Source organism: Amblyraja radiata, chromosome 10, assembly GCF_010909765.2.
Source record: "Amblyraja radiata isolate CabotCenter1 chromosome 10, sAmbRad1.1.pri, whole genome shotgun sequence".
Lineage (NCBI taxonomy): Eukaryota > Metazoa > Chordata > Chondrichthyes > Rajiformes > Rajidae > Amblyraja > Amblyraja radiata.
In genome coordinates this window covers 11,239,289-11,252,429 of record NC_045965.1, presented here as the reverse complement: position 1 = coordinate 11,252,429, position 13,141 = coordinate 11,239,289, and the positions used below count along the sequence as shown (strand labels likewise).

General features: G+C 42.5%; 1 protein-coding gene across 1 annotated transcript; it reads right to left on the bottom strand.

Moving 5' to 3' along the window:
- Positions 1-714: 714 nt before the first annotated feature.
- LOC116977513 (regulator of G-protein signaling 8-like) lies at positions 715-5,411 on the bottom strand. Its single transcript, XM_033028010.1, has 5 exons — positions 5,246-5,411; positions 4,005-4,103; positions 3,820-3,881; positions 2,098-2,264; positions 715-1,509 (listed from the first exon to the last, which is right to left on the bottom strand). The coding sequence occupies exons 1-5, from the start codon at positions 5,287-5,289 to the stop codon at positions 1,297-1,299; spliced, it is 585 nt and encodes a 194-aa protein (XP_032883901.1). The 5' UTR covers positions 5,290-5,411; the 3' UTR covers positions 715-1,296.
- Between the last annotated feature and the right edge of the window lie 7,730 nt (positions 5,412-13,141).

Here is a 13,141-nt window from a genome sequence, read left to right as displayed (position 1 = left end):
GTACCATTTTAATGATAGTACTTTGTGCTCCATGGATTTCATGTACCTCACCACATACCTTTACCACATTCCTTTTCTACGCCTTGTACAAAATATGAACGAGGAAATCCTTTTATTGTACAATCTTTATTTCGTTTTCTCTTAGTATTTTCACTTGGAGAAAACCAAAGACTTGTATGTAAATAGTTAAAGGAAAAAAAACGAACTGCCAGGCAGCAGATAGTGTGGTGAGAGCAGAAACGAATCTTTAGCAGGTAGCGACAGCAAGTAACCTTTCCCACTCAATCTGGAACCCTATCTGCTTTAGAAATGGATGCTAAGTGGATTGGGTTTGACGCTGGGATAATCCAGCAACAAAAATGGCTTCCGATGCCATGTTCCAATGTCCGGAATTATTTAGGTAGACAACTAATATATTGCTCTCAGTGGCGAGCTCTTTCAAAAGGTTTGGCTAGTCCTTTTTATTAGTCCAGGACATCCATTAGTATGTTTAAGATTTAATGTGGGGCTTAGTTTAGAGATACAGCGCGGAAACAGGGCCTTTGGCCCACCGAGTCCGCACTGACCAGCGATCCCCGCACATTAACACTGCCCTACACACACTAGGAACAATTTTACATTTATACGAAGCCAATTAACCTACAAACCTGTTCGCCTTTGAAGTGTGGGAGGAAACCGAAGACCCACGGGGGGGAATGTACAAACGGCGTACAGACAAGCACCCCTAGTCAGGATCGAACCCAGGTCTCTGGCGCTGTAAAGCAGTAGCTTTACCGCTGTGTCACCATGCAGTGTGATGTTTGAAGTATTTAGTACTTGATGCATGTGCAGATGTTTACAATTCATTTTCCTTTGAGTTATTAAGGAGGTTAAACTTCATTCCAATGGTCCATTAATTGTACAAACAGACCCAAGTGGAGCAGGATACTGCACTAATAACTCTTCTTAAAAGGTTTAGTAGAACAAATGTCCAAGCAACTTCTTTCTTGTGTAGACTTTAAATATTTTCGTACAATGTGTAACCAATATCAAAATAAGTTATGGGCAATACAATAAATAATTTATACAATAAGCAATAAAATATTGGTGTAGAAGTCTAATAGTCTCGCTTCAGTATACACTGCATCCTCAACAGCTTCAGTGTATGTCCAATTCCTTCTCTAAGCCTTGCAAACTCAGCTCAGCAAATAACCCTTTTTTTCCCCAACTATGTTTCCACTGATGCTTTCCATTCATCTTTGCAGCTTGCATTAGCCGCTCTGTTCAGGTCTCCCCAAAAGGTTCTCATTCCCCGACTCATGTCTCGGACTGCTTGTTGGACTCGGAGTGGCTTGCCGCTCTCTCAGTTTGTCTGGTCAGGTTCAGATACACTTCCGACCTCAGGAATCTGGCATAGGAATCTTTCTCCATCAAGTTGTAGATCTTACTCTGTGCCTCGTCAAAGCTGGAACTGGTGGGCCTCTGAAGAAGGTTCCTGGTGGAGTCTTTAGTTTCATAATCAATATTAATCTATTCAAGATGAGAAGAGGGAGAAAATAATCAATAATTAATTCTTGTTGATCATAAAGTTTCCCACAGTTTTTTAAATAATATACTAGGTCTGTACAGAAGGAAATAGACCCTTCAGCCCCTTTTGTCCATTCACCACTCCACCTTTGTGGACATTGTTTTCATTTCTGCAACTGATGCGCTACAATGCTGAGCACTATATTTTGCCCTCCGTATCTTCCCCTTTGCTCTTCCTATTGTACATGAGTTTGGCTTGATTGTATTTATATATAGTGTTATCTGATCAGTTTGGAATTCTGTTATTGCCCAATTCACCTCTACCCCATTGCGGGCTGTGGACTTTGTCTCTGGAACTGGTGCGCTACAATGCTGAGAACTATATTCTGCACTCTGTATCTTCCCCTTTGCTCTACCTATTGTACTTGAGTTTGGCTTGATTGTATCGATGTTTGGTATTATCTGGCCTGATTGGATAGCATGCAAAACAAAGCTTGGTACATATGACAATAATAAACCTTAGCCGACCAAGTGGGCTAGTCCCATTTGTTTGCATTTGGCTCCGAGAATTCTTAGTATGAAGGGACTCACCTCTTTAGGAGCATCTGTTTCTATGAATTCCAAATGAATCATCTTTGCTTTGGAGATCCGCTTTGCAGTTGACCTGATCTTCCTGTAGTCTTCGCAGGCTAGCCAGAACTCAATGTTCTCCTCGCTGTACTCTGAGCGGAGGAAGGTTCTGAAGGCAGCTAAACCATCTACCAAAAGAAGAGGGGAGAGAATTGTAATTCTAATGCAAAGTGCAAAATCCAAAAGCTTTATAAGTTCATACGTCATGGGAGCAGAATGAGGCCATTCGGCCCATTGAGTCTACTTCGCCTTTCGATCATGGCTGACCTATTTTACCCTCTCAACCCCATTCTCCTGCCTTCTCCCCATAACCTTTGACACCCGTAATAATCAATAACCTATCAAGGTTGCCGTCTGTGGCAATGAATTCCACAGATTCACCACCCTCTGGCTAAAGACATTTCTACTCATTTCCTTCCTAAAGGTATGTCTTTTTATTCTGATAAATTCCCTTTTACTCTTATTAGAGGTCCCATTGAATCGATTAAAAGACAAAGTGGCCTAACGAGTCGATCGCCCGTTCACACTAGTTCTCCCACATTCTCATCCACCCTACACACTAGGGGCAATTTATAGAGGGCCAATTAACCTACAAACCTGCACATCTTAGGGATGTGGGAGGAATCTGGAGTGCCCGGAGGAAATGCAAGCGGTCATAGGGAGAACGTGCAAACTCCACACACACAGAGACAGCACCCAAAGTCAGGTTCGTAAACGGGTCTCTGGCGCCGTGAAGCAGTAATTCCACCAAGAATTTACAACATGTTCAGTCTTGTGAAATGCTTTTTACATTTCACGATAAGTCGTGCTTCGGGATTTTCCTCTGACTAATAAATAAAAATCTCTTAATGTGCAATAGTGATCTGAGGGAGGTTACCAGTGAAAGTTTGAGGGCAAGCAGAGTTTACTAAGATGAATTATCATTGCTGTCCATCCTCTCATTTACCACCCTCTCTGGATGAGCAAGTTTTAGATTCCCAAGGGGGCACAAGGCAAGTCGCCAAGAAGCATGATATAAAAACCACTTGGCTCCAATATCCCTTTGGACTTGACTGAACATGGGAAAGAATGAACTCCCAGTTGGATAGATCTTGGCTATATATTGCTGGGACTTTCTCTCAGTGATTTCTTGGCTAGCATGCCACTGTTGATCAACCCTGTTGCTCTTGTTTGATCCTAGCAGGCACCTATAGTCTTGGCAGCCAATTTATTGCAGAGAGTTCTGCTTCTTTAGGTTTATGAGGATGTGGCCAGGACTCGAAGACCTGAGAGATTATACCCTTCAACATTATACCCTTTATCCCATATCTGTACACTGTGGATTGCTTGATTGCAAACATTTATTGTCTTTCTGCTGACTGGATAGCAAGCAACAAAAAAGCTTTTCACTATATCTCTTTACACGTGACAATAATAAACGGAACTAAACTCCTTTGATTTCTTCTCTGCTCTTGCCGAATCGTTTCCAAACATGGGAATTATTTGGCAAGTTCGACATCCAGGAACAGAAACTGAAAATATTTTGCCATTAAACATTCTAATTTTACCAAAATCCTCCCAAATCACGGTTAACGCTTTAATCGATCCATTGAAACAGTTTTTCCCGGGTCGTATGAACACAATGACCTCTTGAAAAACCACTAAGGAGTCTCAATAATGTCAGGAATATCCATGCCTACTTACGTTTGTGAGAAAGCATCTTGTCCAAAGATTGTCTCCATTTCTTTGCTTCCTCTGAGGAGGGTCTGATTGAAAGATAAAAAATACAACAGTTTTCCTTAGTATATTTTTGAAGAGATAGAGCCAAAGCTTCTTTGAATATCGATTGATCTGCCTTGAGGTCAGACAGACATTGACTGTCAGCTCACCTGGATCTTGCTTTATCTTTCTTATTTGCTCGTACGGACTGACAAGTTTTCTTTGACTTCCGTAGAAGGATTCTCAGCCGAGCCTTAATACCCTTTGCCCTGCAAAGAGAAAGTAATTGTTAGTCACACAAGAAAAAATCAACTCGTTTTGATGTTCTTAATGACAATTATGAATTTTGAGTTCATCAATGCTCCTTTGCCCAGCATTTGCTATTTGAAGGGACCTGTGTTGTCTATAATTTGGGTGAAATCAGGCAAAAATGGGGTTACATTTGGTTAGCTCATGGCTCCGTGTAATTCCATTCCTCCGAAACAATTGGGAGGTCACTTGTTCGAGAAATTGACTGGAGTAACTCTGCAGCCGAAATGGCAACAAATTTCGACTGAAAAATGCCCTGCTAACTCTTGAGACGAATTTAGAGGCAATACAAAACTTAACGGTGATTGTGTCTTTTAAGTCATTCATAGAAAGAAAATAAAAATGAGACAGGATGCTGAAACAACTCCTGACCAAAACAAGACCACGGATAAGGTTTTGGATACTGTTGCTGCCTTTTATTCTATCAAAGGCTGATATCTTAACTACTTGTAGCTATTTTTAAAAATCTCATATTTCAAGTCTTTCCATGCATCGCCTAATCCGAATAAAATAAAATAATCGGGGCATAAACTCTTGTGCTAACTCTGCGAACAGATCTCTTTTCTTAGCTCCGCTATACTAATCTGGAAATATAATCTGGAGAGCAGACCTACTATAGATTTGTCTGACAGGGCTGCTTCAATGTTTTATAGATCTTCAATTGATTCGAAGCTTAAATCATTTCCAGCTGTAAGCTTGAAAGGCTGTAATTCCTGATGCACAAAACACATCTTTCACGATATTCCTTCACAATTTTGACATGATGGTGGACGTTAGTCTTAATCGAGACAGCATTTATCACCGTAGCTGTTCCTAGTACAATTGTTACTGCAATGCACCACTATGCTTCTGATTTGTGAAGCGAAAACAGAACTGCAATCTAATGGTTCAAATGTGCTATATTTTTGCATATTATTTTTGCAAAATTACTTTTGCATATATTACACATGCAGAATCTATATCACCTTTACACTGCACAATAAGTAAATATAAGATTCTGACCCACTTGAAAGTTTCTGAAAGCATTATTTATTTTCCACACATAGAAGTATTTTTCTCTGCACGAAGATACACATACACTGACAAATCTTCAGCAACATACCGTTCTAAGCAGCAGCTTGATATTAATGATAATCCTTGGCACATTTTGTTTGGTGGTTTTACCGGGATCTGGTAAGTCTCCTTCAGAAAAAAAACTTGCTTTCTCTGGTATCGGAGTCTTCAATGCACAGACTGACTGCTTGGGTTGGTCTCAGTGCCTTTACATACACAGACTGGTTGGATGCAGTCGACTCTCTCTCCAATCACTGAGCTGCAGGAAGCTGACAAGGTTACACTACCAACTGTTATAGGAGTCCAGTGCTGACGTTATTTTGTGCGTGAAAATTCCCAGACTGATAATCTGATAATTTATTAAACATCGAACCATTTGTTATTAGTACGGCTGGCTGATTAAAACTGAAAGGTGTTCAATATATTTCTCATCAGCTGCAAGGAAGTGAATATTACAGGAAGAAGAAATGCTTCTGTTAACATTTCATTTATGGGGACTAATGTTACTTGCTGCTGAGGGCTGGTCTATTTAACAACAGCATTGGAACAGTAATTGTGATATAATTAAACTTATTCGGAGATCTGTTAGAGCGGCATTATTGCAACACTGATCAGATAGAATTATTGTTATGTTTGGAGCTTTGTTCTTGCTTGGTTTAGTTTAGAGATAGTGCATGGAGACAGGCAGTTAAACCCACCGAGTCCACGCTGACCATCGATCACCCGTTTGCACCAAGTTCTATGTTATCCCACTTTTTCATCCACTCCCTACACACTAGGGGGCAATTTACAGAGAGCAATAAACCTACAAACCCGCAGGTCTTTGTGCTGTGGGAGGAGATGGGAGCACCCAGAGGAAAGCCACACAGTCACAGGAAGAGCTCTATGATATCCCACTTTCCCATCCTCTCCCCAGGGACAATTTTACACAGGCCAATTAATCTATGGAGTTGCACGTCTTTGGGATTAGGGGAGGTAACCGGAGAAGACCCTCAGGGTCACAGGGTGCAAACTCCATCCCCCAGGTTGGGATTGAACCCGGGTCTCTGGCACTCTGAGGCAGCAGCTCTACCAGCGTCTGAAGAATAGAATAGAATAATTAGAATAACGTTTATTGTCATTTGAACCTAAGTTCAAACGAAATTACGTTTGTGCAGTCATACAAAAACAACAAGACACACAATTAACACAATTTACACAGGCATCCATCACAGTGAATCTCCAAACACCTCCTCACTGTGATGGAAGGCAAAGCCTTGTCTCTCCCCTGTACTTTATTCTTCTTATGTTAAAGCCCCCGGCGGGCGATGGTAAGTTCCGTGGCCGTTAAGGCGCGCCGGGCGATGTAAGACCGCGCCGGGCGAAGAAGGGTCTCGACCCGAAACGTCACCCACTCCTTCTCTCCAGATATGCTGCCTGTCCCGCTCCAGTTTGCTGTGTCTATCTTCTGTCAAATGTAACATGTCTTGAGATGTTTTCCGATATGAAAGGTGTTATTTGTATATGAGCAGCACAATGATGCAGCTGGTAGACCTCCTGAATCACAGTGCCGGAGACCTTGGTTCGATCCTGACCTCGGGTACTGTCTGTGTGGAGTTTGCACGTTCTCACTGTAACCGGGTGCATTTCCTCCGGGTGCTCTAGTTTCCTCCCATATCTCAAAGACGTGCGGGTTTGTAGGTTAATTGGCTTCGGTAAAGTGATCGCAAGTACGTAGAGAGTGGATGAATAAGTGGGATAACAGAACTAGTGAGAACAGGTCGGCTTGGACTCGGTGGGCCGAAGGGCCTGTTCCCTTGTTTTAACTGAACTAAACATCTGTGATGTCAAATAGTTGCTGTTGCAGTTGCTGGTTGCAAAAAAAGACACAAAGTGCTGAAATAATTTAGTGGGTCAGGCAGTATCTCTGGAGAACATGGATAGGTGACATTTTGGATCAGACTGAAGAAGGTTCCTGACCCAAAACGTCACCAGAGATGCTGCCTGACCCGCTGAATTACTCCAGCACTTTGTGTATATCTTTGTTGTCTTACTCTGTCCTTTTTTAGACAAAAAACAGCTTAATATATTTTGTTACACTATTTGACGAAAATAAAAATAATATCATCATATTTACCCATTAGGAGAGAGGAAGGTATGGAACTATTTTGGAATAGTGACATTTTAACACAAGGTAGGAGCAAACCATTTGCACATCGGTGATAAAAACATGAATTGACCTACTGCCCCTTTTTTGGGGGCACTTCATTTACTGGAAGTGAATTTTAAAAACATTCACAAGGCCAAACAACGTCAAACAAATCTGACCTGGGTAAAAAAAAATATATTTGTTCTCAACGGACAATCTCGCTGGAGCTTGAAATATCTTATCTGTAAATTGTCAGGGCTAATAAGTCGGGTGCTTTACGTTTTACGTGCTGTAGTGCTGGGTTCCCAGAAGTGCTTGTGCAAGAAGGAACTGCAGATGCTGGTTTAAACCAAAGATAGACACAAAAAGCTGGAATAACTCAGCGGGACATGCAGCATCTCTGGCAGCATCTCTGGAGGGAAGGAATGGGTGACGTTTCTGGCCGAGACCCTTTTTCAGACTCAGAAGTGCTTGGTTTGATTTTGTTGGTTTTCTGGGAACTTATGTCTCCTTCAATCATTTTATAGGGAACTGGAGGAATTTTTGAATAGCTATAAGAATAGGCAACAATAAGAGGGACAAAGTCTGAAGAAGGGCCCCAACCTGAAGCGTTACCTATCCATGTTCTCCAGAAATGCTCCCTGACCTGCTGAGTAACTCCAGCACTTTGTGTCTTTTTTTGTATCTGCATCATCTGCAGTTCCCTGTTTCTACAATATGAGGGGCAACTTTTTCACACAGAGGGTGTATTTTAGTTTAGTTCAGTGTGCCCGTACATTAGCACTATCCTATACACTAGGGACAAATTACAATTTTTACCGAAGCCAATTAACCTACAAACCTGTTTAAGAAGGGACTGCAGATGCTGGAAAATCGAAGGTAGACAAAAATGCTGGAGAAACTCAGCGGGTGCAGCAGCATCTATGGAGCGAAGGAGATAGGCAATGTGTCGGGCCGAAACCCTTCTTCAGACTTGCTGGAGACTTCCCTCCAGCGTTGCCTATCTCCTTCGTTCCATAGATGCTGCTGCACCCGCTGAGTTTCTCCAGCATTTTTATGAACCTACAAACCTGTATGTCTTTGGAGTGTGGGAGGAATCCGGAGCACCCCGGAAAAACCTTTGCGGTCATAGGGAGACCGTACAAACTCTGTACAGACAGCATCCTTGGTCAGGATCGAACCTGGGTCTCTGCCGCTGCAAGGCAGCAACTCTACCGCTGCGCCACTGTGCCTCCCCAAACTTTTGAAAAGCTATAAGAATAGGCAACAATAAGAGGGGCGTAGTCTGAAGGAGGGTCCCAACCCAAAACTTTGCCTATCCATGTTCTCCAGCGATGCTGCCTGCCCCGTCGTGTTACTCCAGCACTTTGTGTCTTTTTTTGTATCTGCAGCATCCTTGTTTCTACAAAACAAGGGGCAACTTTTTCATGCAGAGGGTGGTGGGTGTATGGAATGAGCTGCCGGAAAAAGAAGGCAGGTACTATAATGACATATAAAGGACATTTGGATGGGTACATGGATGGGAAAGAGGGATATGGACCAAATGCTGGCAGGTGGGACTACTGTAGTTGGGGCATCTTGGTCAGCATGGGCAAGTTGGTCCGAATGGCCTGTTTCCGTACTGTGTGACTGTGTCTCCAGGCAGGAGACTCGGAATAACAAATACTGTACCTTGTCTCGCTGGGGTCAAAACTCTTCCCCATTATAACAGCCAAACAGAACAAAGGAGACTATTTAATTTATTACAATATTCTTGTCAGCAGGAATCAATCCACCCTTTACATGAAATGTAATCAATCATTTATTAATTTTTTTAATTTTTTTTAAATTCTATTTTATTTTTAATATGTTTTATTATTTATTTATTATTTATCTATTTTTATGATACTGACTGTAAAGGGAAATTCATTTCGTTGTCTCTAATTGAGACAATGACAATAAATTTGAATACAATACAATACAATACAATTATGTTCGGTGAGACAGAAATACAATTTATTCTCTCATACCATTTATTATGATAAAGTGAAGTGGATTACCGTGGCCTCATAACCTACGTAGTATTTCCAGTATTTCTATTAGTTTTTTAGATTTCCAGTATATTTTTTTGCTACTTGTCTGTTGACAGTAAATAGCGCTGGATTGATGTGATCTTGACTGAACATTCCATGGGCAGAGAAATATTTCCAAACAAAAATCAAACTCTTGCACTTGAAGCACTTGGAGAGGATACGCTGATCTCCAATTCATGAGGATGGCAGGGGAGGTGGACACAGTATTGGTCTACAGACTACAGTTTACCCAGTGTAGAGGAATCAAGAACCAGAGGACACAGGTTTGAGGCGAGAGGGGAAAGATTTAATAGGAACCGATTAAAAGGACAACCTTTTCACTCAGAAGGTGGTGGGTGTATGGAACGGGCGGCCAGATGAAGCACAGTGGTGCAGCGGTAGAGTTGCTGCCTCACAGCGCAAGAGACCCGAGTTCAATCCTGACCGTGGGTGCTGTCCGTGTGTGGAATTTGCACATTCTCCCTGTGACCACATGGGCTTTCCCCAAGTGCTCCGATTTCTTCCCACATTCCAAAGACCTCTTGAGTTCATCACCCTACACGTTGTTAGTGGTCTTTAAGGGAGGGATTGGGGCAGAGAGCTGGGTTCCTAGTTGTTATGCAGGCTTTAGCGTCTTTGACAATGTTATTGTAATTCACGCACTGACTGTATGTGCATCAAGCTATTCCACCCCAATCCCACGCACGCCCTCATACTGGGGTTCAAATGTAATGGTTAAATCTCAATAAGTAGTTTACAGAGCTTTCTTAATTCTAAATGAATGTTTCTGCTTTGTGACAGCACACCAGCCTACACTCTGTGATTATACATTCATATAACCTTGAATCGTTTAATGCCTGCAACCTACATTCAATGTTATCACCACCACCTCCGCACACTCCGCTGTGATGACTAGATTGCAGGTTGCCCTGTCTTATCTTTCTGTCATAGGGCCAAGGACCATAATTAAGAAATCATGAGTCTGTCAACAGTACATAGAGCGTAGAAGAGTGCAGCACATGAACAAGCCCTTCAGCCCACACTGTCTGTGCTGAACAGGATGCCAAGTTAAACAGATCTCCTCTGCCTGCATGTGATCCATATCCCTCCATTCCCTGCATATCCATGTGCCTGTCTCAAAGCCTCACCAACACCCCTGGCAATGAGTTCCAGTGACCACTTGCTCTATCTATCTATCTATCTATCTATCTATCTATCTATCTATCTATCTATCTATCTATCTATCTATCTATCTATCTATCTATCTATCTATCTATCTATCTATCTATCTATCTATCTATCTATCTATCTATCTATCTATTTCTAAAACTCTTATCTTGTCCGTGAGTGAGCTTGCATGTTTGTTTGCTTGCTTTTCATGGCCTGAACTACGCCAAAACGTTACACGATAACGCTACAATTTTTGCACCACCTTACTCACCATTGTCCTGTGGTGTGTTAAAACTTTAAAAAAATTACTTTTCACTTAACTTCTCTGTGAACAATCCAAATCTAATTGCTGGCCCTGCCCGCAACAATGTTGTAATCACAGGACACCGAGTCCTGACAGCAAGTAAAATCCTGTTTTCCTGGCAGCATATTTATTTAAAGTTTAAAATGAGGGTGGGTGAATAAGGGGAAATGAGCCGCCCCTGCACAGTTGGGGGCTATGGGTGAGTGGTGGAATATTGCATTGGGGGAACGGGTTGTGTTGGTGGAACGGGTGAGTGGTGGAATAAGCCTCCCGTGGGGGCTATGGGTAAGGTGGAATATTGCATTGGGGGACCAGGGTCCCGACCTGAATCGTCACCTATCCACGTTCTCCAGAGATGCTGCGTGACCCTCTGGTTAACTCCAGCACTTTGTGTATCTATTTTTGGTATAAACCAGCATCAGCAGTTCTTCATTTCTGCAAGTTGTCCTATTCCAGCACTTTGTGTTTTACTGAAGATGACAGCATCTGCCGTCTCTTGCAGCTACAATACCTCGCACTTTCTGTACCACTCTATCTACTTGTGTCTGAAGAAGAGTCCCGACCCGAATCATCACCTATCCATGTTCTCAAGAGATGCTGCCTGACCGTTTGAGTTACTCCAGCACTCTGTGTCTTCTTCTTTTGTAAACCAACATCTGCAGTTCCTTGTTCCCTCAAAAGTGACAGGTTCTGTTGTTTGACGGGAACTGATTTCCCGACACAGAAGCTCACGGCACTGCTCAGTGTTCCTGACAATAGTTGCTTGCACAGTAACCTACCAGATGAGAAAAGGACATCAAGCTGTTTAATAACAACCTTCGATGCCATTAATTACACTGAGTCAGAGGACAAGCCGTTTAATGTTATTTAACGTGCCAGTTATACCAACAGCTTGGTGGTTAAGCGAGTGACAATTTGTGGGTTTTGTTCCTGAGCAGTACAAGAACATTAGGAATAGTCTCAGGTTCAAGTTGAATCTTCTTCTTGCGTATGGCGTGCACAGCCTAAAGTTGTAAGACAACTTGTTCTGTTTGATGCACGCCAGGTTGATTGCACTCGTCGAAACAGGGTGGACCATGTGAAGGTTGCAATCTCCCACCCCTTCAAGTTGAATGATATTCTTGTAGAAGAGTTCTTGATGAATTTCGTTTAGAGATACAGCGTGGGAACAGCCCCTTTGGCCCACTGAGTCTGCGCCAACCAACGATCCCCGCACACTACCACTATCCTACATCCACGAGGGAGAATTTACAAATTTACCAAGTCAATTAGCCTACAAACCTGGAGTGTGACAGGAAACTGGAACACCCAGAGAAAACCCACACTGGTCCTTGGGTGAACATGCAAACTCCACACAGACAGCACCTGTAGCTAGGATCGAACCCGGGTCTCTGGCGCTGTGAGGCAGCAACTCTACCACTGCACCACAGCGAGGCCCAAAATATTCCTTTGGAGATACCGATATCTAAAAGAGCGGAATTATTGCAAAACTTGTGAGATAGAAGTATTCTTCTCTTTGGAGTTTTGTTTTGGGTTAGTTTAGTTTAGAGATACAGTGCGGGAACGGCCCCTTCAGCCCACCGATTCCGCGCCGACCATCAATCATCGAGTATAAGTCTGAAGAAGGGTCTCGACCCGAAACATCACCCATTCCTTCTCTCCAGAGATGCTGCCTGTCCCGCTGAGTTACTCCAGCATTTTGTGTCTACCTCCGACCCGTTCACACTAGTTCTATGTTATCCCACTTTCCCATCCACTCGCCACACACTGAGGAGCAGTTTACAGAAGCCCATGCAGCACGAAAACATGGCCATCAGCCCAATTTGCCCATGCCCATGTCTTTGTGTGTAGGGCGGCATCGCAACGCATTGGTAGAGTTGCTGCCTTACAGCAATAGAGTTTAGTAGGTTAATTGGTTACAGCACAAGGCTTGCATCCACGCTGTATCTCTAGACTAAGCTGAACCAAACTCAACCCAACTAAAAAAAACTAAACCATCTCGTAAGACAAAGCATTCTGAATGATTCCATCCATTTATTCTGGCAGAGACCCCCATACCATGATCATCTGGGGCTGATCAAGTGATTTGTACAAAGCCTTAACTTGAGAAGCCAACACTATCATCAGAGCAACCAAGAAAATAATCCCTTTTGCATGTGAAACCAATGAGTGCAGTAATTATTTAGTAAATTGCTTATAAATGCTGTAATTTTTTAACAGTCAAAATAATAATAATGTACATGTACTATTTAAACCCCCAAGCCAATTTTCAATATAAGCTGAGTACTGAGA

Coding starts and splice junctions, on each gene's coding strand:
- LOC116977513 (XM_033028010.1), bottom strand. CDS start 5,289: ATGTGCCAAGGATTATCATTAATATCAAGCTGCTGCTTAGAACG. Junction 2,265..3,819: donor CAAGATGCTTTCTCACAAAC/GTAAGTAGGCAT, acceptor TTCTTTTGGTAG/ATGGTTTAGCTGCCTTCAGA. Junction 1,510..2,097: donor AAACAGATGCTCCTAAAGAG/GTGAGTCCCTTC, acceptor CATCTTGAATAG/ATTAATATTGATTATGAAAC.